The sequence below is a fragment of the Podarcis pityusensis genome (genome assembly GCF_964106645.2).
Source record: "Podarcis pityusensis genome assembly, chromosome: 3".
Lineage (NCBI taxonomy): Eukaryota > Metazoa > Chordata > Lepidosauria > Squamata > Lacertidae > Podarcis > Podarcis pityusensis.
Window position 1 is genome coordinate 65,154,851 of NC_138026.1, and position 25,922 is coordinate 65,180,772.

The 25,922-nt window shown below is 42.2% G+C and overlaps 1 protein-coding gene across 6 annotated transcripts in view; it reads left to right on the top strand.

Annotated features, from left to right (window-relative positions):
* SASH1 (SAM and SH3 domain containing 1) overlaps nt 1-25,922 on the top strand; it is a 554,241-nt gene that overhangs the window by 440,854 nt on the left and 87,465 nt on the right. For all 6 annotated transcript variants that reach the window (XM_080998541.1, XM_080998543.1, XM_080998544.1 and 3 more), the window contains exon 2: nt 8,699-8,827. In XM_080998541.1, the coding sequence (XP_080854667.1) occupies nt 8,699-8,827 (129 nt within the window). The remainder of the gene's footprint in view (nt 1-8,698; nt 8,828-25,922) is intronic.

Here is a 25,922-nt window from a genome sequence, read left to right on the forward strand (position 1 = left end):
CACACACAAAACAGCTGTTGTGGGGGCTCAGCTTGCAACAAGTAACTTGCCAGTGAACTCTGATCAGCCCCAGTCACCATAGCCAATGGTCAGGAATGATGGGAATTGTAGCCCAGCAACTTCTTGAGGGCCTCATCACTGTTTATGAAAAACGGGATATTGGTATGTGTTTTCTGAAGTGGGGGTGGTTTTTTTTTATTCATATGTTATGTTCTAACCCAGCTGCTCCTAAACTTGTGAAGCACAGGAATTGGTGAGCAGATGGAACAGCTGATAGAAGCAAACAGGCATTCAGGCTATGCCTAAGTTTTCCAGATGTTTTTCTTTTTTAAAAAAAGAATCTTCTAGAATTTTTGCACTATCTCTTACTTCAGAAACCATGCTTCCTATTTTCTTTTTTATTACAATTTTGTTATAGTGATTCTAGGCTTGCCTCTTGGTAGAAAAGTTGCTCTGGGGCTTTCATATCCTTTTATTTTGCTGCTGTACATAGCTCATTGGTACAAAAGACACACAGTTAACGAGGCTGTTGAATATCTCTTGAGATGAACATGTGCCACCACTAAAATGAAACAACTGTGTTGCTTTTTGTAGCTGATCGTGTTAAAGCATGGTTTTTCTAAATGCTTCATATGGTACTGGAATTGTGATTTATTGTATTTGTGTTTCTGTAATTATTTATGCAGATGAGAAATTTGAGTGTTCATAGTATAATATGAAAGAACTAAAACAAATGTAGTTCAACATTTATGTAGGGCTATTTTCTAAGCTTCAGATTAAGCTGACTATCAATATTTCTATTCAAGGATATTCTGTAAAATTTAAACCTTTTGGTATTATGTATGGAGTCATAGAAGTGGAGATGAAGGCTGGGAGTGTTCAGTGCAAAAAAGGAACAACATGAGTAATGTGTGTGTTTTCATACTGTGCAGTTTAATTACCAGGCAGTTTAAGTTACCAGGTACCTCTAGTTATGAACTTAATTCATTCTGGAGGTCCGTTCTTAACCTGAAACTGTTCTTAACTAGAAGCGTGCTTTTGCTAATGGGGCCTCTTGCTGCCGCTGTGCCACCGGCACACGATTTCCATTCTCATACTGGGGCAGAGTTCTCAACTCGAGGTAACTCTTCCAGGTTAGCGGAGTTTGTAACCTGAAGCGTTTGCAACCAGAGGCATTTGTAACTCGAGGTACCACTGTATAGCCTTTCAAGATCAATGAGCCAAATGCAACTACTGCAGACTTTCACAAAAGAACTGCTGACAATTAAGTGAGAATATAAAATGTAACTCGTACGTTTAGGCAGCACATTGGCATGTGGCAAACACTAAAGCCTCTCCTCATCCAAGAGGGGAGGTGTTGTGGGCGGGACGCGATTTCTGCATCACTCAGGGGGCATTACGCCCCCTGCCCCACTCACCTGGCTGGTGCACCACGCCCACAGGTAAGCTCCCAACCGGGCGGCTTGGAGGGGGCGTGGTTTGCAGTTTAACTTACTGCTGTGCCAGCCATTGCGCCTCATTTTCCGCCTTCTCGTCGCGAACATAAAGAAGGCATAATCAAGGGAGAGTAGAAATGGCTGTGGAGCTTGCTCAGCTCAGACTTTGATATGAGCTTCAGAGGCACATAAGACTTACCTTAAGGAAGAGGTGACCTTTACAAGCCTCAATATTATTATTTTTACTTGAAGTATAATTGGAGCCAGAGATGAGGAATTCCAGCATCCTTGTGTGATCCCCAGAATACCCTACCTGCTTTCCTCAAAATAGTTACCGGTTAGCAGTGTTGGGTGGCACATGGTGATAGGGAAAGAGGAAGGTCTGTTCCTTTCTCCCCTTTCTTTCTAGTGACCTGGCATTCTGCATAGCCATCACTCCTCTTGCTGCCACTGGCCAGGAAGTATTTAATGGGTGCAGGGCATTTGGAGGACTCAAGAAGCTGATGGGCTAAGGGTGCTGCATGTATTTTAAAGAAAGTAATATACAGCAACTTATATACTTCTTTTTCATTATGTATACATAGACATAAACAATTCAAAGGAAAATGGAAAGGATAATGCTATTATTGGTAAAAATGTTATTATTAATATCCTGTTTCCAGATTGTCTTGGAAAACAAGACAAGTTATTGTTTGGGCAAGCCAGTGAGCTTGCCAGTGGGTGTGAGCTTGCCATCTCTAATGGAGAACAATGAGGACAAGTTAGAAGGTATGAATGCTAACCGAGACAAGTGTAGATTTTTGTGTAGTTTACATTTATTCTACAATAGCTTCTGTGTTGGGTATGTTAAACATGGTCTCTTCAATTGTCCAAGTTCAGCTCTGCTAGAAAAGGTTTCTGACTTTGGAAAGGTCTGTGCAGATTATTGTTGGAGAGATGAAACTTTACTACAGTACCATATATAAATTATATCCAGGTGTTTTCAGTGTAGCAATTAGAAAGAAATCTGTATCGTATTTACCAAGTCTTAGATCTTACCATTCCTGTTTGCATTTCTTATGCTATCCAAACCAAACATATGTTAGTGCAATGTAAGATCATATTCCACATAATTTTTCATGACTGGCTTTCTTATTCCGGCTGAAGTCTTAAAGATAAACTGCTAATGTTTGCAATGGCTTTCCACACAGTGACTCTTGTGTCTTGAATTAGCTCAAATGGTGTCTTTCTATTAATTAATTAATTTATTTATCTATGTATAGTCAGGGCTTAGCATGCAAAGCTTTTTACAGGAGGAATACCCTTTCTCTATTTTTTACCTCCTCTATTATGAGAAAAGCATGTCTTTCCAGCCAAGTCCAATATTTCATTTTATTATCTGTATCTTGGGACAAATGCTAGCATCGACTAGCATGGTCCTGCTAGCTAGGGATCATGGGAGTTGTAGGCCATAAACATCTGGAGGGCCGAGTTTGAGGAAGCCTGCTTTAGCAGAAACAAAAATAGATGAAACACTCTTCATCCAAAAATGGATGCAGAGTGGTATAGAAAGGAATATGAAATATCCAAATACAATATGAAACATAACAAGAAATTCAGTACAATTAGGAGGAATAAAAGCTTTCAATTAGCTAAAAATACCATAATCCAAAATGACTGGACAAACAAAGGTTTTTACCTGGTGCCAAAAAGCATACCTCCCTCAAGAGGGCATTCCGCAGTTGGGGCACCACCACAGAGAACACTCTTATTATTATTTTTTACCTATGTAATGCAATTCTCCTAAAGATGGGCACACTGAGAATGGCCTCCTGACAATCTTAATACACAGGCAGGTTGATACAGGAGATATTTTGCTGATGGCCCGCTGGCTAATCTGTATGCATGGAAGGCTAACATTTCCCTCTTCCTCACATTGGCCCAACAAAGCAGCAGTAATGCACAAGTTCAAATGGCATGTAAGAATATCTCAGAACTGGTACTTGATGCACTCTAGCTTTAGATTTGCTAAAAATATAATAACCCTTCTCTTAGAAGCAGTCTTATGATGTATAGCAGCCCTCCTCAACATCTATCCTTCCAAGAGGCAGGTTGCCCTTATCATGCTAATTCTTTTTCCACATCTAGAGATCAGATTAAAGCACTGAGGTGCCCCCACTATACATCAGATTCCCACCTTTGCCCATTTGTCAATATGTTCATGTAAACTCTAGTAGATTCTAAGGCTTGCTGATTATTGATGATTGTCCATAGCACAGGGCTCTTCCACAAATGTTCTTAAGTTAGGTTGGGCTTAAAAAACAAAAATCTGAGCCAAAGACTCTTTCTTGGCCAAGCTTATTTCATTTACTTAATGCAAGATGCCTGACAAAACGCTACTTCCTATTATCTTTAACATCAAGTACAAATGATGTTGCCAGTACATTCATCAGGCTGGTGTGTGGTGACCAATAAATCTAGCTCAGTAAGTACCAGATCATTATAACTTGTCTTTGTTATTCACTCCATTAACATCAATCATGATGGTTGCTTCTGGTATTCACATGGTCCCAGACTAATTCTCTAGGAATTCAATAGCAATCCATCATTTATGCTGTATGGTATTATGTTGCCAAAAAATCTGAAGCATTTATAAGAAGGGAATATTCCAGTGCAAATGACAATCTCAAAAGGAAGTGTTGAACACCTGCTGTTCTGAAGTGCTATAAGTTCTTTACTTTTACTAGGTGTTTGCTTCTTCTCTCTTAAAATATGATTTTTTCTTTCACCTGGCTGTTTCCTCTATACTGAGCCTTGCATTCTGTGAACATGCTGTGAAACAGTATGTAGTAGCAGACAGCACATTTATTAGTTTTTATTAAAGTTTTAACTTATTTGATTCAAGAGTTGGATCAATTATGCAGTATGTCTTCTGGAAGACGTTTCTCCCAGTGAAGTGGCTCTCATTTAGCGTTTGCCAACCTGATGCCCTCCAGACATTTTGGACTACAGCTCCCCATTAGCCTCAGCTACCATAGTCGTTGTAATCCAATACACCTGGAGGGCACCAGGTTGGCAAAGGTTGAACTATAGAATGAATTTCCGATGCAGCAGAGCTGATATTGGCAAAAAAGCTCATGTTAACAAGTGTACATATCTCCCAGGCCTGGAAACTAGATATTGTTAGTGCTGTTATTTGTGTTTACCGTATTTTTCGCTCCATAGGACGCACTTTTTCCCCTCCAAAAATGAAGGGGAAATGTGTGTGCGTCCTATGGAGCGAATGCAGGCTTTCGCTGAAGCCTGGAGAGCGAGAGGCATCGGTGCGCACCGACCCCTCTCGCTCTCCAGGCTTCAGGAAGCTATCCGCAAGCCTTGCAAGCCCGGTGGGAGTTCCCGCGGGCTCACAAGGCTTGCAGGCAGCAGCCTGCAGCCCCGGCGAGTGTCCGCAAGCCTTGCGCGCCCGGCAGGAGGTCCCGCCGAGCGCGCGAGGCTTGGGGCAGCAGCCTGTCGCCCGAAGCACGGGGAGCCCTCCGGAGGGCTCCCCATGCTTCGGGCGAGTGTCTGCAAGCCTTGCGCGCCCGGCAGGAGGTCCCGCCCAGCGCGCAAGGCTTGGGGCGGCAGCCTGTCGCCCGAAGCACGGGGAGCCCTCCGGAGGGCTCCCCGTGCTTCGGGCGAGTGTCTGCAAGCCTTGCGCGCCCGGCAGGAGGTCCCGCCGAGCGCGCGAGGCTTCGGGCGGCAGCTTGTCGCCCGAAGCACGGGGAGCCCTCCGGAGGGCTCCCCGTGCTTCGGACGAGTGTCTGCAAGCCTTGCGCGCCCGGCAGGAGGTCCCGCCCAGCGCGCAAGGCTTGGGGCTGCAGCTTGTCGCCCGAAGCACGGGGAGCCCTCCGGAGGGCTCCCCTTGCTTCGGGCGAGTGTCTGCAAGCCTTGCGCGCCCGGCAGGAGGTCCCCCCCAGCGCGCAAGGCTTGGGGCTGCAGCTTGTCGCCCGAAGCACGGGGAGCCCTCCGGAGGGCTCCCCTTGCTTCGGGCGAGTGTCTGCAAGCCTTGCGCGCCCGGCAGGAGGTCCCGCCGAGCGCGCAAGGCTTGGGGCGGCAGTCTGTCGCCCGAAGCACAGGGAGCCCTCCGGAGGGCTCCCCGTGCTTCGGGCGAGTGTCTGCAAGCCTCGCGCGCCCGGTGGGAGGTCCCGCCGAGCGCGCGAGGCTTGGGGCGGTAGCCTGCAGCCGGAAGCACGCGAGGCTTGGGGCGGCAGCCGCGGGGGGGGGGATAATTTTTTTTATTCATTTCCCCCCCCAAAAAACGAGGTGCGTCCTATGGACCGGTGCGTCCTATAGAACGAAAAATACGGTATATGTATACTGGAGGTAATTTTCTAGATAGCTTTTAAAAAGATTTTAAAATGTATTAGTCACCTTCTTTAAACCTGCATTGGTTGTTTTCAATGTCAGTTTATACATAAATTTACAGTTCATTGTACATTGTTCTTCCAACAGATCAGTAGGTATTGCTTATGATCTCTGACATTGTCTGATATATAGGGCCTTTTCAATAATCATTGGTGGCTATTTACTGAATTTTTTATTTTTAAAATATATTTTATGGCTTTTAAATGCATTTTCATAGGCTTTGTTGCTAGGTTTTTAAAATAGGCCTTTAATTTAATTACAGATTTTCAAAATAAAGGTATGATTCATTGATTAAACGTATGTGATAAACATGGCTGGATCAACCCATTTGAATTATAAATAAAATCTGGTGTATCTACAAGCAGCATTAGCTATGACTCATAAACAATAGAGCAGACTGACAATAAAAGTAAGTTAAGCTTCTTGTTGTTCATGTTGGCATTGTTATATTGTTTGAACTGTGGCAGTTCCAAGTGAACAAGTGATAAGGTTACTGTTGGATAAACAGGTTAAAAAAAAAAATCCTTGTTTGGAATTTAATCTGCCAGACCTACAGGCTCAGAAGTTTTTCTAATCAGCTTGCCAGGTGCTTTGCATGCAAGTGATTGATCTTTGGCTGAAGTACTGGATAAATCAGAGGTTCCAGTTACTTTCACGTTGTGGGTCTGGCAGCTCTTGGCTCATGCAAGGATTCACAAATACTGTTCTTTATGGCTGGTTTCGAACTTCTTGATCTAGTCAAGAATGTAATTCCCCAAAGGTGGTCTGTTATAGTTATAAGTTATATAGATTGACATTTCCTAGGAAAGTAGTGGTGAGTTGTGGATTGTGTTTGAGAGTGATGGAGGAGATGCCTTTATTTTTCAGAGTTAATTCTGCAACCTATAGCTGTTTATTCAAGTGTACTTCTTATTATTCTTTGAATATGCCTAAGTAACTTGAATGGGGGTTGCAGCTAAATTTATGTACAGCTTGCCTTTTCGTAATTTAAAAGCAACATGGTAAAATAACATCTAGAAATCGAAGCTTTGGAAGGTTAAAATAAAACAGATTGGCCTGTAAAGAATGATAATGATTAGCTGTGGATAGTGAACTGGCTTTCTTGGTCTTATAACAAACTCATGCAATTCAAGCTATGTAGAACAAAGTTGTGACTGATTTTGTTTACATTACGAAAGCTGTGGACCACATGCTATTTATGATACTATGAGGTGGGTAGCAGCTCATAGGAGCCAATTAAATAGCACTGTGTTGTTTCTATCTTATCTATCTCTTGCTACTTCTTCCATAGTGCTGCCATTTCTGGAGGAATTTTGAAATAGGTTGAGTCCCCTGATTGAAGCTTTGAGGGGGGTAAGACTGTAGCACTTAAAGTCACGGCAATAGGTCAACCGCAGAACTTGGCAGACCAGCAAGCAGGCAGCAGCAAAATGCACAGAAGGATAGTCCAGTGTCAGGATCTGGGGATAGTGCATAGTGATTTCCAATAGACTAAGGTACAAGCAACATTTTATGATAATCATGTGGTTTGCCCTTGAGTGCGATAATTTTCTTTATTTCTGTAATTATTTCTTAATTAAATTTCTACCTCTCCGTTCCTCCCAAAGGAGCCCAGGATGGCAAACACCAAAGTGGTAAAACAACATGAATGAAATTATCTGCAGGAAAGTGTATGCTTTAGGCTCACCTCTCCACAGCTTAGACTTCAGTTAACGGGGCATTGAATTTCTTCTGCAGCAAGTAGTCAGGCAAAACTAGCAAGCACTCAGGCAAAACTGGTGTGTCTCTTGTTGCAACTGGGAGTGGCATGGTGGCAAAAATAGGATGCCCAAAACTAAGGAAAAGAGGTCATTGGTATCCAAGAGTGTTAGCAAGGAAACACTTGAGGGACAGGAGTAGAGCAGTCTTGCTGCTAGATAGTCCAGAAACAGTATATATATCCAATTATCAGGATCCTTGATGCCCCAGGCACTCCGTTAGCACACCAGAAGTTTCCAGAGTCCTAGACCATAACATTCAACTATTTTAAACCTACATTTGGAATTGCTTAATGTAACTGTAGAGCATGGCAAATAACCTTTCTGATAGCAGGTACAAGTCTAGTCTTAAGTATGCCCTGAACATCTATAGCCATTTTAAAAAAACAAAAACCCTCCTACCCAGTTAAACAATCATACTTAGTGTTGCTTTAGTAATTCACTGGCATGCTTACGTTCTGTCTCATTTTATTTCAGTGCTTTCCAACAACATGATTTGAACACTGGTTTGACAGGAGATTTTGTTGATAAAGTGATGGCATTGTGCAAATAAAAGTGGCTTTCTCAAATGCTTTAGAGTATATCCTCAACACATATCCTATGGATTCAATATTGACAGAGCAGTACAGCAGTAAATCTTTTGTGGATTAATTTGAAATTGGTATTTCCAGTTTCATTTATCTTTATAGTACAGGTAAAAATAAGTTCTGAAGGAAAATATGCACTGGCTCAATTAACTTTCAAGTTCTATTACGTTTGCTAATCTTCTGGTATATTGACAGACTACCTTTGCGTTGTTTATAGGTATAACCTGTATGCTAATATAAACATAAAGACTTTATTATCTGTTCTTGCTTTTAAACACTGCTTATGAAGTTTCTGGATGGCTTTTAAGGTTTGACATTCACTAGCTCAAATGCAAACATGTTTGCCTGGGAAGACGCTTGAATATTGGGGAAACGTTATTGTCTACAGAAACAGTTCTTTAAAAGTAGTAGTCACTATAATTCTTCAAGAGCTTTTTACATCAAGATGACAAACTTCATATTGCACTTAAAATAGTTTATTCATGTCCACTGAAAATGGTTTAATAATAACCATTCCTTTCTTATTTTTCTGTAGGATGGATCATTGGGCAACATTGATGACCTGGCTGAGCAATATGCAGAATATTATAATACCTGCCTTACTGATGTATGTGAGAGGATGGAAGAGCTTCGCAAACGGAGGGTTTCCCAAGACCTTGATGTGGTAAGTGGATAAGTAATAGTGTCCACTGATACTTGCATTAATAGTGCAAGCTAATACTCATTTTAAGAGCTCAGGAATGTTTAGCCTCGTGTCTAGGAAAACAATATTCAAGATCAGTTTTGCGTTGAATACACAGATATAATCTTTGTTAAGTAGAAATCCATCCATTTAATAGTATTCTGGAAGGGCTGGGGAGGGGGACTTATTTTAAATTATACTTTAACCCAGTCTTCCCCCAACCTGGTTTCCCCTAGATGTTTTACACTGATCTCCTAAGCAATTTTTTTCTGCGCCCCTACTCCTTTCAAGAGCTCACTGATTTTGATGGCGGCAACAAAAAGAAAAAAAGAAACTAGATTGGGGTGGATGAAGAATTCTGAACCTTTATGTCTAGCCCAGCACCCTGATGGGGATGCATATTCATCTGATGATCAAGGAAGCACCAATCATCTAATGAGTGGAGTGGGTGATTTGCATCTCCATCAGCTGAGGTTCATCGCTTGATGATATCTGATGACCTTGGTGCACACTGAACTGGGTGGAAAGGATTAAATTTATCCAGCTAGCTCACTTCCCTGAGGGCAACTCACCAGTCATCACATTTTATTGCCTGGGGATGGGGGGAATAACACCCCTTTCCTCAGCTGATCTGCATGGATCTACTGAGGAAGGGGATGATGTGTGTTATGTCCATGTGCATCTGTAGTGAGGTCACACCTACTGCCAGCATGAGGCTTCCAGTGGTTTGGCTGAGGGTGAATGGGCCCTTGGGCCAAGAAAGGTTACCCACACTACTCTAAAGCATACTAGGTTAAGAAGCTGCTCAGTTCAAATCTGACGATGGTGTTAGCTAAACTCGCAGGGAAGTTCAACCAGTAGATCGTGATCTACCAGTAGATCCCCGGCTGATCCTGGTAGATCGCGGGATCCTTATTGTGTACAAAAAGTTATGGGGGGAAGCTAAAAAACTCTGTGCAATCCTCCCCCCAAAAAGCTCAACAACTCTGGGCAATCCACCCATCCCACGCACGCCACACTCCTCCTCCCTTCAGTGACAATGGGTAGATCACTGCCACTTTTTTAATACTGGGAGTAGATCACAGTCTCTTGGGAGTTGGACATGCCTGAATTGCTAAAGAAAGGGCCATAGCTCAGTGGTAGAGAATATGTTTGGGACACAGAAGGTCCCAGCTTCAATTCCAAGCATCTGAAAGTAGGACTTTGAGAGATCCTTGTCTCAAACTCTGAAGAGCTGCTGCCAGTCAGCTTATACTGAACTAGAAGAACCAGTCTGTGACTCTATATATGGCAGCTTCCTGTGTTACCTAGTTGTTGTGGTTGTTGGGCAGGAAGATTAGTGTTGAAGCCATGCTTATCAAAGTCACAGTGCTGGTTGATGTGTGTTTGTGATTTCAAAAGCCGCATGGGGTTAAAGCACATAGCATGACTTAACTCTTCTAAATTGAATATCTTAATTATTTTTTGCGGCTGTGCAAGAGAGTACACCATTGTTGTGAGTCATGAGGCATATGACAGTATTTTATTGTTCTTTGTGTCACTACATTATTTGTCATTATCTGGTTACACAAATTTACTTTCAGAGATTGACACAATAAAAAATGCAAGATGCGTGCAAGCCGGGCTGACCTTAGCTATTTTCTCCTCCTAGACAAACTAAATTCTTTGTTGCCTCTCACACAATAGTGAGGATTGTGCCAACTCTTTGGGAAAATGTACGACTAAGTCAGTCATGTCTTATACATGATGGAGGGAGACTGTGGCTCAGCAGGGCACATGTGACTCTTGGCACACGTGTTCTAGGCTGCACAAATCTGACCAGCTAAGCATCATAGGGTTGAAAAGTCTAGGAAGGACCCCTTTCTAAAACAAGCACCTTTCCATGTTGCATAATATCACTTCTCCATTGATTTAGTCCTTGTATTCTGTAAATGTGGTCCTGAGCTAGGGCTCAGTTTCACAGTCCAAGTTGTGATGATCAACCTCACTTTACTAACCAGTGGTGGTCTTGGGGGAGATCTCTTCTCTCTTTTTGGTGGCCTATTAGGATGAAAGGCTCAGTGGTCCTTGTGAGATGTGGGGTGAGCTGCATCTTCCACGGGCCACCAGGGCTTTCATCCTGATATGCAAAATGCCAGGGAATCAGAAAGAGGAGCCATTCCTCCCCATCTCCTTCTCCTAATGTAGTGCTTCTGCTCACACCACCAGTGGCTGTTGTTCTTGTTTAGTCGTTTAGGCATGTCCGACTTTTCGTGACCCCATGGACCAGAGCACGCCAGGGACTCCTGTCTTCCACTGCCTCCCGCAGTTTGGTCAAACTCATGCTGGTAGTTTCGAGAACACTGTCCAACCATCTCGTCCTCTGTCATCCCCTTCTCCTTGTGCCCAGTTAATCTTTAAGGAGAGGATCTTTTGAGGAGAAAGGGCTTGGCTGCTGCTGCTGCTTCTTTTGAAAGTCTGATTGGTTCAGAAAATAAGCCATTTCCCTGTGCCCCCAGAAATAACTCTGCTCATTTCCAAGCCAGTACAACACAAGACAAGTAGGAGGAAGCTTGCCTATCCACAATTGTTTGTATTGTTCTAGAGTTGTCTGGGGCACACTGTCACTTGGGAAGTTTCATTTGAATTTCTGGTGCTCTGTTTTTGGCAAGGACTAACAGTGCTCCATTTGCAAGTTCACACAGGGAACCATGCTGTCCCGGCCCAAAGCATGTAAAAGAAATAATTGCTTTTGACTTGGCAGATGCCCCTTCCTGCACAAGGCGAGAGCGTGCCCTCAGAAACTTTTATGTGGTTACAGAGGCCTTACGTGGACATATTCTCGCTTCACAAAGGGCATTACCAAGACTGGAACTGACATAAAAAAAACTTAACATGCATTTATTTTCCCTTGGCTGTTGTCTCTTCCTTTATGAGTTTCCCCTCAATCTTGGATTTCTGCTCAGTCCCTGTAGTAATTGTGGAAAACCCAGGGAATTTTTTTAAAATGCAGGTTTCCTCTTTTTTGCCACTTGCATGTGGCTCTTGGCACACGTGTTCCAGGCTGCACAAATCTGACCAGGGGCTTTTCAAGGATTTGATTTCATTTCTTCTATTACCAAGACATTGACAAAACAAGGAATGAATGGTTTGATCCTTGCTAGACAAGGAAGTAGGCAAGTGGTGAGACCTGGTCTGAACACACATGATTCAACAACTTTGCTGAAGCCAAGTATGTTTGAATTTTGGTCAATGTCTGGATGCTTTTCTGCCTGGGGACCTATGTAAGCTACCTTAAACTTCATGGAAGAAAGGCAAGATATAAACTGAATTAATAATGAATGATAATAGTAGTTCATATATTTTGTTAACTTGATATTGGTAGAACAAATCCCAAGTTTATAGTAGCCTGCTAGAGATACGGCTCTCTATATTCACTGCCATGGCTATGAGTCTTCACAGGGTTGCCTCCAACTAAATCCCTACTTCAAGAAGACCCATTGAAATTAATAAACATGAGTTGTTCATGCCCATTAATTTAAATTGGTCTACTCTAATAGGACTAATGTTGAATACATCCCATATGCTCAGTTTTCTTTAATCCATGATTTCTGTCTTCTGCATAGAATATCCAAAGTATTTCCAATTGTTACTGTGGCTAAACTGCTTTATAAAGCTATTTTATACTTTATTCAAAACATTGAGATCTTTTGTTAATTTTAGGTTTGTTAACAACCTTAATTTTCACATCAAGGCTGTCCAACAATTGCCCAAGGAAAGTGTTTTAAGCTCCAGTGTTAAATTATAGGTTAACACTGAAATATACCCCATACAGCATTTAAGAACTCATAATGTGCAGAGTTCAGAACCTCTTTCATGACAGGGTAGATTGAATGGAATAGTGGAGCAGTTCCACAGTACCATTTTATCCTCCAAACTGCAGGACATTGACTAATCCAGATAACAACTGAGAGTAATGAAATCTTTTGCCAGCCACTCAGGAATTTTGGAAGGCAGCTTCTGGCAGTTTCTTTGCCAGTTAATGAAGCATAGTTTATAGGAGGAGAACTCCCTTCCATTTAAACAGATGGGCCTAATTTGGCGCTCATCATTACACAGCTGACAAAGGTGGTTTGGAAAAAGTCATGTGTGTTGGATTAGTTCACATCAAAGGTGTGGAACTATAAGGTGTGTTAAAAAGACACGAGTAAATGCAAGTCTGAACTGCAGATGATTTTTGTGGCTCATCCTTGCAAGAGGAAAGGATGAAAAGTGGTTTGAGAGGAAGGACATCTGGCCTATTTCCATACACACAGTGGTGTGCTTTAAATAATTAAATACATTTCCCCTGTTAATGGCGATCTGTGACTATTACTGCAATATTCTAAAATGGTTTCTGCACCCTGTCCCCATCACTGAATCTCACAATTCCTCCACCTCATTCTCTGTGTTCACTCAATCTACCTGGTTTTATGGTTTGTCTAACCTCAGTGGAGAAAACTTCTTCATTCCTACATCTCTTCCAACAATCATAAGGGCCAGCTTCCCTGCTCCGGGGCCAGTTGACCTCTTCCTCAACCATGGCTCCATAAAATCCATCACTAAACTTTTCCTGGCAGGGCTCTTTTGCCTTTGAAACTTGCGTAACAGACAGCAAGTAGCTCTGTCGCCATACTGCAGGGATGGAAATCCTGTGGTACTCAAGATGTTACTGGAGTACAACTCCCATCAGTCCCAGACAGCATGACCAATGGTTATAATCTCACTTCTAATTTTACTTCAGTGAAATTGTAGATACTGATAATTTATAACAAAAGTCATTGATTTTAAAAGCTGGACTCTTGCTTGAATACTATGCTGGTCTGTGGAACAATTTAGAATTAATGAACACCCAGGAGTCCTCTATATGTTCAAAAGTTTGGTGTGTTCATGTGGTAGTTTTGCAATCACAAATATATAGTGAGCTGTTGAGCCTGTAAATGAGATGTCATTGATGGAATTTAGCCGGACATCTGCTTAAAATAATGTTTTGGCCAGCAGATTGACATTGTGAAGATGATACCTTGTTAGTGATCCTATCTGTTTCCCTTCTAAATTTGGAACTGCATCCATGCACTTCACTGACAAAAAAAATTGTACTGCTATCATCAGAGCACTGAGGAGGAAATATAGCTGTGAAAGAGCAAGTTGTGCTGTGCTGTCTCATCCATCACTGCCAGTGGCCAACTAGCATCTGATTCCACAATGTTTTATTGTGGTTACAGATAACACAAGGCAGAATCTCTACAGCATAGACATTACCATACAGTTTATGTTAGTGGCAGTGACAGTTCAGCACAAATTATATGCTTTGTAGGAAATGAGATCTGGGTATAATTGTGGTTATCATAATTATGGCCCCAATCCTATGACTCAAGACTGTTAGCAAATAGTCATAATAGATGATATACCAGGACATAAGACATTGTGATATTAGGCTGCTGTTGTAAATATTATACACTTGTTTGGTAGGAGGTATACCAGCACACATGGTTCATTAGTAGATGCTAGTCTTCTTCAGAATGTATCATCCATATACAAAAAAAAAAAAACCCGCAAAGAAAAAAAGTATTCCAAAATGTGATATGCAGAATATATGCTGAAATACAAAAGCAAACAAACATAGTTTAGTATGCTTCTGTCATGACATTCTGAGGCTGCTGCCAAATATATTTGCTCACAAATAGAGTACAAACCTCACATGCCACTGTCTTTCAAGAAACTTTGTATTGAAACAAGGTAATGACTCCCTCTAAGATAGGTTTGTGCATTTGTTAACTAAGGCTGTAATCCTATACAGTGGTACCTCGGGTTAAGTACTTAATTCGTTCCGGAGGTCCGTACTTAACCTGAAACTGTTCTTAACCTGAAGCACCACTTTAGCTAATGGGGCCTCCTGCTGCTGCCGCGCCACCGGAGCACGATTTCTGTTCTTATCCTGAAGCACTATTTCTGGGTTAGCGGAGTCTGTAACCTGAAGCATATGTAACCTGAAGCGTATGTAACCTGAGGTACCACTGTACATGTTTGCCTGAGTGTCAGCCATACTTACTTATGGACTTGCTTCTGAATAGACATGCTTTGCATTACTCTGTTAGTATTTTAATCTAACTTTTAGCAACCTGGTGCCCTACAGATGTTTTGAAGTACAACTCCCACCAGCCCAAGACAGTCCCAGTTTTAGTCCAAAAGTTATGGAGGACACCAGGTTGGTGAAGTCACTATATTGGCGCCAGCAGTATCTTACAAATGTGTTTTATGCATTTAAAATTTCAGCCCCACACCTTGCTTACTATTGTGTGTTTTAGGCATTGGATGATATGCTAATCCATTTGAAGAATGCGGCTTGAAAGAAGTCCATGAGGATCATATGTAGTTCTAGTGCAGTTACAGTATTGGGGCCATGAAGAAAGCATATGGATAGTAATTAAATGCAGGTTCCACAGTGGATTTACAACCCACTATGAAATATTTCTGAACATCTGGATGGGTTTTCAGTTATGGTTTTTAAAAGCAAAAATGTGTTGTTCTCCAGCATGCATACACACACCAATCTGCAGAGGACAGTTGGTTTAAAACTGAACTCAAAGGGATTTTATCTGCTCCACATACCCTTTGTGGTTTAAGTTATGGTGCCATACCATTTACAGTGCTTTGATCTCTTCATGGTTTGTCATTTTTCAGTATTATGCAAGGTCTTAATTACTGCAAAATAGCTTGTAAACAAAGAATTCTGTGATCATTTGCTTTAATATATATATATTTATATTTGTGTGTGTGTTTTTAAAAGGCATCACTTGGGACAGGAATGCCCAAATTGAGGAGTTGTTGTTATTTTTAAAAAAGGCCCATAGAAAATGTGCTCCTCTAGGTCCTTCTTTACATACATACCGTATTTTTCGCTCCATAGGACGCACTTTTTCCCTCCTAAAAAGTAAGGGAAAAAGTCTGTGCGTCTTATGGAGCGAATGTGTGGTCCCTGGAGCCAAATCGCTGTTGCCCTGCGCTCCTGGGCTGCTCTTTGGGGGTGGGGGGAGGAGCCACGGTGCTCTGCCGGCAGCTTCTGCTTTCTCCTGAAGCCCCGACAAGGTTTGCAAGCAGAGGGAAGGCTGTGCGCCTTTGCCCTGCGCTCCTGGGGTGCTTTTTGGGGGTGGGGAGCCACACTGCTTTGCCTACAGCCTTTGCTTTCCCCTGAAGCCCCGACAAAGTTTGCAAGCAGAGGGAAGGCTGTGTGCTCCTGGGGTGCTCTTCGGGGTGGGGGGGGAGGAGTCACACTGCTCCGCCTACAGCCTTTGCTTTCCCCTGAAGCCCCGACAAAGTTTGCAAGCAGAGGGAAGGCTGTGTGCTCCTGGGCTGCTCTTTGGGGGTGGGAGAGGAGCCACACTGCTCTGCCTACAGCCTTTGCTTTCCCCTGAAGCCCCGACAAGGTTTGCAAGCAGAGGGAAGGCTGTGTGCTCCTGGGGTGCTCTTTGCCCCGCGCTCCTGGGGTGCTTGGTGGGGATGGGAAGCAGCAAATTGCTGTCTCTCAGTGCCTCCTAATTCAACTGCAATGGATTGCCTAACTGGATTCTGAGCTCCATTTGAAGTTTAAAAATATTAAGTTTGGGGATTTCTTCAAGTAGCAATTTTGCAGAAATAGTCATCAATACATGCAAAGCATCTCCACAAACCAGTAATACAGTGGTGCCTCGCAAGACGAAATTAATCCGTTCCGCGAGTGTCTTCGTCTAGCGGTTTTTTCGTCTTGCGAAGCAACCCTATTAGCGCCTTAGCGGATTAGCGCTATTAGCGGTTTAGCGGCTATTAAAGGCTTATCGGCTTAGCGGATTAGCTGCTAAAAGGCTATTAAAGGCTTAGCGGCTTAGATAAAGGGGGGGGAAAGCGAAAAAAAAATCTCAAGACTCGCAAGACATTTTTGTCTTGCGAAGCAAGCCCATAGGGAAATTCGTCCTGCGAAGCAACTCAAAAACGGAAAACCCTTTCGTCTAGCCGGTTTTCCGTCTTGCGAGGCATTCGTCTTGCGGGGCACCACTGTAGTGAGCTCAGCTAAAACCGAGCAGGCATCTGGCTCAGGAACAGTTTAAACTGCACAACTATAACCAGACATCCTGTGTATTTGTGTGTTCCTAGCAGCTAATCTTTATTGCTGAAAAGAGGTACTGATATTCCACTCCAAATCTATAATTCATTATACAAATTCTTACAAGTACAGTCCACCTATACTAAACCAAAAACATTGTGTTGGTATTGAATGGAAGCTATTTATCTGCCCTCTTTTCCTCCTCTGTTCTTTGCTCAGTCACTCCATTTTGAATCTTCCTTTCAAAACAACCATGCCTGTTTTGAGAAAACTTCAGAGATTTAGGAACTGGAGCGCAATCATTTGATCTCTTTGCTGTTCCTCCATACTCCAAGCACTTCTCATTTGCACAGCCCTGGTTTCTCTCCCTGACTATTAATATTCTTGATTAATAACAGTAAAATGCTCAAATTTTAGTTTTTGTGACTGCTGCCAATACTGACTTCCCAGTGATAATGAAAACAGCTGCATTATAATGGAATGTCTGTCCTTTTCCCATTCTCTTCATTATATACCGTGGCTCGCTTTAAAGCAGCAAAGTGGACATGAGCCACACACTTTGCTGTTTTAAATAGTTTAGTACAACATTTGAGTCAGATTTTTTTTCTTCTTGTTTTCCTGCTCTAAAAACTTGGTGTGTCTTTTGGTCAGGAGCGTCCTATGGAGCGAAAAATACGGTATATTAAACAATTCCCTCCACTTTTTCCCTTTGGGTCCCTGGTAGCTCTGCCACTGTGCCCTCTGGCCTGGTGGCCTGTTGCTTAACTCCAGATTGATTCATAGTAAGGTACACTCATTCATAACTTGATCAAAGATGGGTGGGGGGAGCTAACACAGAGGTGGATTTAGGGGAGCATGACTGGTTTGCCTGCATTGTGCACTGAGCCGAGAGGGCGCCATAGGGGATGCCACAACTATGACTTAGAACAGAAGGCGGGGGGAATTTTCATGTCACACAGGGCACCACTGAAATTTGGCTAACATGTATTATTTGAGTGGCCAAGTGAGCAGGTTTGACTTAACCCAATTGTGCCCCCTCCGAGTTCTTGGTTAAGCATCAACACAAGCTAGAGGACAGGAAGGTATCCCACCCAGCAGCCTCTTTGACTGAGTTGGAAGAGCTGGTCTCAGAGGTGGGATTGGTAAATCCTAAAATGTAGTGTCATGGGATTTCAGCAGTCACACTGAGGCTGTCTTGAATGAATCGGCTTCAGACTTTATGGTTTCCATGACATCCATGGGGCTGTCTCAGTGTGTCATTGTCCTCATACATTGGGCAAGGCATACCCTCATTCCAGTTTTTGCCTCAGCATAAGAAGGATGGTCTGCAAGTAGGGATAGTGCAATAACCCTGTTGTCATAATCACATTGAATTTGTTAATGCCATACTAACTGTTTCACCGTCCTCTTGTAAAATGTTTAATGAATCCATATCAGCAATTTACGCAAACATTTATTACTGGATACAACTGCTTTTAAGCCATAAATCTAAGTATTAGTCAAGCAGTATTGTCACAGTTTAAACACAAAACTACAAAATATTGCTGTGTAGTCACTTCATGAATTAATTTTCTATGAGGAAGGCAGTTGTGCACTGGAGCCAGTGTTTGAAACTCCCATTGTTCTAGGCACATTTTGCGACAGGGAATTTCATTAGTGTGAGCAGTTGCTGAGCTCTGGGTGCAGTACCATGCCTAAGATTTCAGATTAAAACTGCAGAGTGGAAGGAAAGGAGGACCTTTTTCTGCCTCCCCACTTCCAGCTGCTCTCTGAAGACTGGAAAAGAGACCCTTTTAAGAATATTAGGGGGGTGAGCAGGGGAAGGACTAGATCATGTGTAAAATGAACATAATATTTTAGCTGCAGTTCATTAATTTTCAGCTTTGTATTCTTGTTATGAAAAAAGCACGCCTAGACATTCCATTGTTGTGCCTATAACCTAGGTTTAAGGTGTCATTTAGCTCCTAGATTTCATATCTCAGTTTCTAACACTGACTGGAGGGGAAATTAGTTAGCAGAATTTTGTGTTTAATCCGCTTCCTGGTTTCAGCAATTCCCTAGTGCCATAGGCTTTCCAGCAAGCAAGGTCATTACACTGAAGATCTAATCAAGGTGCATGTGATCTCTGACCAAAAGACACTGAAAATTACCAATAGAAAATGAAGATAAACTGTTTCTAGGAAGTTTCAGACTTTGCTTTGTTTGATGGTTTTTGATAAGTCCTGAGCAAGATTGTTTTGTCTCTGAGGTGCCAAGAAGCCGCCCATTTACATGTCCTTTTAGGGCTGTAGCACAAATGTTTCCAACACTGAGGTTTAAAGTTACATAGAATTGGTTCAGGTAAGTGTATGTCACATAGACAATATGGCTAAATGAAAGAGTTGTTTTATTCATCATATCATTTTTGTCATTTCTTTTTTGCTTTTGTAGAATGTACTAAATGAATATTTCGTTTTTCAAAAGTTGACTAAAACACTCAACTGTTCTGTGAATTAAGAAGCAGATGATTCTGTGGTGTTTGCCTCCACCCACCTTCCCAGCTGCTAATATAATTTCCAGCAGCCACTGGACTTGCAATCCTGAGAGCCCATTTAAGGACATGCAAAGACTTGTGAACCTTCTGTGGGCATTTTAACTCATTGTTTTCTTTTTAACAGCAGCTCCCCAGGCTCCTATGAGTTCCAAAAGCATTTTGTCTAATAGTTGGAGTGCTTGCTGTTCGGTGGTAGGTGTGGGAATTCAGAGTCTCACTGTGTGTACCCTAACTTTAGAAACCATTGTTTTTTAAGTTTAGCTGAGAAATGAAAGACACTTCAGTGGTTTTTTTTGTGTTTTTTTTAAAGATATATTCAAATTGTTTCCCATAGTTTCTTTTCTGGCTCGTGGCATTTACTTTTCAAACTTTTTTCTGAGTTTTCCCAAATAGGTCTTTCAGTATTAAACACCTTTACAGTGGTACCTAGGGTTACAGACGCTTCAGGTTACAGACTCCGCTAACCCAGAAATGGTACCTCAGGTTAAGAACTTTGCTTCAGGATGAGAACAGAAATCGCGCAGTGGCGGCGTGGCAGCAACGGGAGGCCCCATTAGCTAAAGTGGTACCTCAAATTAAGAACAGTTTCAGGTTAAGAACGGACCTCCAGAACGAGTTAAGTTCTTAACCCAAGGTACCACTATACTTGAAAGGCAGTGAGGGAACTGCCAGAAGACCCTTGGAGGTAGCTAACCACAGGTTGTCTAGGTTTGGAAATAATGACAAATTACAGTTACTTGAAAATGGAGGAATAATAATAATAATAATAATAATAATATATTTATTGTACTCTGCTCATTGTACTCTGCCCCAGCCACTCTGCACAGCTTCCAACAGAATGTGAAAGAACACAACAAAACATCAGGTATTAAAAGCTTCCTGATAAAGGGCTGCCTTCAGATGTCTATGGAGAGTAATATAATTATTTATCTCTTTGACATATAAAGGGAGGGTATTCTACAGGATGGGTGCCACTACCAAGAAGGCCCTCTGCCTGGTTCCCTATAACTTCACTTCTTGCAATGAGGAAACTGCCAGAAGGCCCTTGGAGCTGAATGGGCTGAACGATGAGGGTGGAGATGCACATTATGCTAAATTTCCAAGGACAGAGACACTGCAGCCCTCCACATGTTGTTGGAGTACAGCTCCCATCAGCCTTGATCATTGGCAGGGGCATCTTACCCCTAGAGGCTAGAGGTGTGGGGCGCCAAGTTCTGGAGGGCGTCAGGGAAGAGGAGGAGGCTGGACGCGGCACCTCCTGGCATCAGCTCGCCGCCACTTCCCACCTCCGCCATGTCGCGCCGAAGCAGCACCTCTGTCTGCCGTGGCCACTGCGGCACGAAGCGGCCAGCTGAGCCGGGAGGCGCCGCGTCCAGCCTCCGCCTCTTCCTCACCAGAGGAGCCACCCTCTAACCGCTGCTCGCCTCCTCCTGCCCCGCCAGCAGCACCGTCCTCCCTAAAAAAAGGTGGACAACTTTGGGAAACGGGGGGGGGGGCAGCATCGGAGGGAGGAGGGAGCATTGCACCACGGCACCAGATATGCTTAAAACGGCCCTGATCATTGGACATGTTGGTTGGAGCTGATGGGAGATGGGAGTCCGACTAGTATCAAAATTCCCAATTTTTCTCCTAAATTATCATTTCCCATTCTATGGGAAAATAGTAAAGGGTCCTATAAGTAGGCCAATCTATAGCATGTTACTCAGAACTAAGTCCCATTGAATTCAGTGGGCTTAGGACAGTAAGCTTAAGACTGAACACTAGTGTGTTTGTGGAAAAGGTAAAATTTGAACTCTCGGGTACCAACTACACCAGCTTCCCAGTTAAAGTAATGATGCTTAAATGTTCTACTCTAAAGTTTATAAATATTTTTTACCTGAAATTTTGCCGATGAGAAATAAAATGAGGAAAAGTTTTACTTCATTTTATTTGTGCTTTCTGTATGAACAAAAATTATACAACCGTTTCTTGGGAGAAATTATGTGTTGGCAAAATGTGTTGCTTTTCGTGGGGGTTTCCCCCCTCCATTTGTTACCTGCAAAACTGTTAATTTTCCAAGAAAATTAAAGACAAAGATTCAACAGAAACATAGCATTGGCTCACCAATCTTCCTTACTCAGCAAGAGACAGCTAGATTGCATCTGTTTGGCCTTTGCTGACTACAGGTTTCAGAGAGCCCAGATCACATAAATCCGGTGTTTCTGTCTTCATCACCCTATTATATGGGTGATGGCCAGCATTAGTTGTCAGCAAAATAATGCATTTAAAGTAGGCCTGGATATACAAAACTGATTGTTAGCACCTCTGTTTTGAGTAAGCTTTTCTCAATTTTTAAAATTTTCATAGAAGCACAAGTAGGAATGAATGTTGTTTAAGTGATTTAAGTGTAAATAATTGTGGAGATTGCTGTTCACAGAGCCTGATGTGAAACTTCTTTGAAATGTGCTAATTCATCAGACCTTTCTCTCTTGTCAGTCTGCATTTTATCAGCATCGCTGCTTATATGTAGGGGGAGACAAAAAGAATGGATTGCCACTGTGGCTTTTAAAACACATCAGCCAGGACAGATGAATACCTATTGTTAGGTGTTGTAGTGTCCATATTTCTTTTGGTTCAGTGCTGTTTCTCCTCGCAACAGGATGCAGAGGTCATATTGCAAGTTGAAAGGTCTAATTATGGCTGACCACAATTACGTCACCTTGGATATAATCTTAGTAGAAAAGCTGAAGCACGTTACAAATAAAGACATTGAATTAAGAAGGTATTGGATTAAATTTAGATTTAACATAGATGTATCTGTATAGTGCTAGATTACAATGTTTCAGAAAGATGGTTTAATTTGTTTGAGGAAGTGCAGTGGCAACTGATACAATATTCCACTCTGTTCTGGAGATTTTACTTCTGAGTGTGAAAATGCCTTTTGAGAAACCATAGTGAATCCTATCAGAGTATTGTGAGTACTTTGTTTTATTTGCAGCCACCATGTCATAAGCTAGGGTAGCATGTTTCTTCCTCAGTTTTGAGTTAATTGGGTTGGTTTAAGGACAGCAGCAGCCCTGCTCTTAAGAATTTAGTTATTGGCTTGATGTCTTGGTCCTAAAATGCATTTAAAAAAAGCATTCTCTCCAACAGCGGGTGACCATTTTTTCTCCACCCACCCAATCCCTCCCAGAATCAGAAGATTTGAGTGGCTGTTAAGTTTGGGGATTGACTTACATCCTGAACAAAGTCAATGGTTGATGCCTTTGGTTGTAAGAGAATGCGATTGCTCAAAGTAAATTAACCAGTGAACAGGTGCCGGATTAATTTTTGTTACTACTTCTGATTCTGTTCTCTATTTCTTTTTGGGTTGTGCGTGTGTGTGTGAGCTTGGAAGGGGTAGCCTAGAACAAAAAAAAAAATATTAAATGGACTTTGGTTTGTATGTTTTGTTAGGTATGCCAAATGCTTGGCAAAGCATTATATCAAACATTATTGCAGATTGGAAGACCTCAGGATACAGAGAAATAGTTATAAAACTGATAAGGCAAACTGTGGATCCTCCTTCCTGGACAGCAATCGATAATTCTTAGAATACTGAATATGTGACATACATTAATTTTGCGAGTCAAAATTACTTTTTTTTCTTTTTCTTTTTAGTTTTTCTTGGCCCACTCAGGAAATATATATGGTAGAGCATTCTACTACTTTACCCCTATTATAAACAGATACATCTGCTTATCTGTTTTTACTAGAGAGCCTGGCAGCGCAATCCCATACATGTCCACTTAGAAGTAAGCTCTATTGAGCTCAGTGGGGCTTCCTCCAAGGGATTACTGTACATAAGATAACCCCCCCCCTTTTTAGGCTCAGTGGTATCCCCCCCCCAAGTTATCTGCTATTAGATTGCATTTAAAGTATCAAGGATGTGTGTGTGCATTCTTATGCACTGGATAACCTCAACACACTTCAGTCATGATGTTCTCTACAAAGCCAATATTTTTTAGGTGGGAGGGGCAACAGCGATTGATAACTTGCTGTGTCATTTCTAGTAGATGACAGAGAAGCCATGCCAAACTGCCTGTTTTTTAAGAACCTGTGGTGCCTGTACCTATTCTTTGTCTAGGATATGGCCATTGTTTTTAGCTGTTGTTATATATGGGAAATTTAAAAATTGTTGTATATGTTGAATTGTTTTATTGTTGATGTTTTTACTATAAAATTGCTTCAGCATATTTTATGGGATATTCATGACTGACTGACTGACTGACTGACTGAATGAATGGGGTCCATGGCAAGGGGATTCACCGGAAGGCTTTTCTCTGTAGCAACTCCATACCCATAGCATGACCTCCCCTCTATAAGGTGTGTCTCTCTTCAACTGTTTTCTTTTTGTCCGGAGGCCAAAATGCACCTCTGTCCAGGCCTTCCGGGTGGGGTGTATTAAGTACCAAGAATGCCTTTGCTGTGGCTGCTTTGTTGTTTTACTGTGTTGTGATTTTACGACGAACTATACTGATGAGGAAATACTTTGTTTTAGTTTTTTATTGTTACATTTGTTAGCAATTGAGATATGAAAGCTGGGAGCTAAATGGCACCTTAAACCTAGGTTATAGGCACAACAACAGAATGTCTAGGCGTCCTTTTTTAATAACAAGAATGCAAAGCTCATTAATAAACCAAGACTACAAGATATTCACATCAATCTTGGCCAACCGCCTAAAAATCTTCCTACACAGGTTAATAGCCCCAGACCAGACTGGCTTTGTCCCTGGCCGCAATATAACAGACCCCATCAGGAAACTACTGAACCTGATCGAACACAGCAAGGCAACCAAACTCCCATTGACAATTATGTCCCTAGACATCCTCAAAGCCTTTGATTGCTTAGAGTGGAAATACATATTAGCAGTACTAACTAACATGAAATTTGGCCCTAACTTCCTACAAATCCTCAAACAAATATACTCCCAAGCCTCAGCAAAATGCCGAACTAACAATATGGATTCTAATACTATAGCTATCCAAAGAGGCACGAAACAAGGATGCCCACTGTCTCCCTTCTTATTTATCCTGGCTCTGGAACCCTTAGCAATCCGCATCCGAGCAGCCACAGACATCAAGGGAGTGGAAATAAAAGGCAGAACCTATAAATTAGGGCTCTTTGCAGATGACCTAATGGTCACAACACCAGACCCCATAAGCACAGCAACCTCCCTAATCAGAGAACTCAACACATTTGCAATGGTGTCGGGCCTACAGGTAAATTTTACAAAGTCAGAAGCTATGTGCTTCAACACCCCTCCTCACACCCAAAAAGAACTCACGAAGGTCACCAAAATAAAACTTTGCCGCACCAAGTTCAGATACCTAGGGGTACAAATAACCAGAAACCTCAATAAATTGTACCTCCACAACTACAAGCCCCTGTGGCGACAAATTAACAAAGACCTAAAGAGATGGAATAACATGAATTTCACTCTCTCAGACAAAATAGCCATGATCAAAATGATCACACTCCCAAAACAAACTAAAGAAAATTCCCACAACACTTAACAGGTACACACAGACCATGCTCAAAGCATGGAAAACACAAATAGGCAAACTATCCCCAACCCCATCCCCACTAATCCCCCTGGCGTACCACCCATTATTCCACCATGCAGCACAAAACCTCCAGATAAAAACCTGGAGAACCAAAGGCTTATATCGCCTAATAGACTTTTATAAAAATAACAAACCCTTGTCAACACAAGAAATACAAGACAAACTAGAAGACACCCAAATGCCCTGGTTAACACAACACCAACTACATGCCCTCTTAAACAACCCAACAGTAAAATCAGCAGCAACTAGGCCCCTGATAACCTTCGAAAACCTCCTCCTAACAACAAAGGGAAACGGTAAAGGGATGGTATCCGCAATATACAAAATACTACTCCAAAATCCCGCAAATCCCTTAGATGCAATCAAAAAACAATGGGAAAATGACATAGGCTATGAGATTAACCCCACTCAATGGACCAGAATGTGGTCTAAACCCCCCTTTAAATCCATATCAACGAAAAGAAAAGAACTCACACTGAAACTCACCTACAGGTGGTACCTAACACCAAGGAAACTAGCGCTAATACACCCAGGAACCTCACCAAAATGCTGGAGAGGGTGCACCTCCACAGGCACATACCTCCACATGTGGTGGGAGTGTCCCAAAATCCAACTATTCTGGACAACAGCCATACAAGAAATATGTAAAATAACTAAGCAAGTAATAGACATCACCCCAGAATTGGCCCTACTAAACATCTTCCCAGACCACAATGCCCATTTACACCACAAAGTACTCATAACCCACCTACTTTCAGCAGCCAGAAACACCATAACCAGACACTGGAGAGACCTGTCAGGAGTAAACATGGACCAATGGTACCAAATAGTATGGGAAACAGCCCTACTAGAAAAATTAA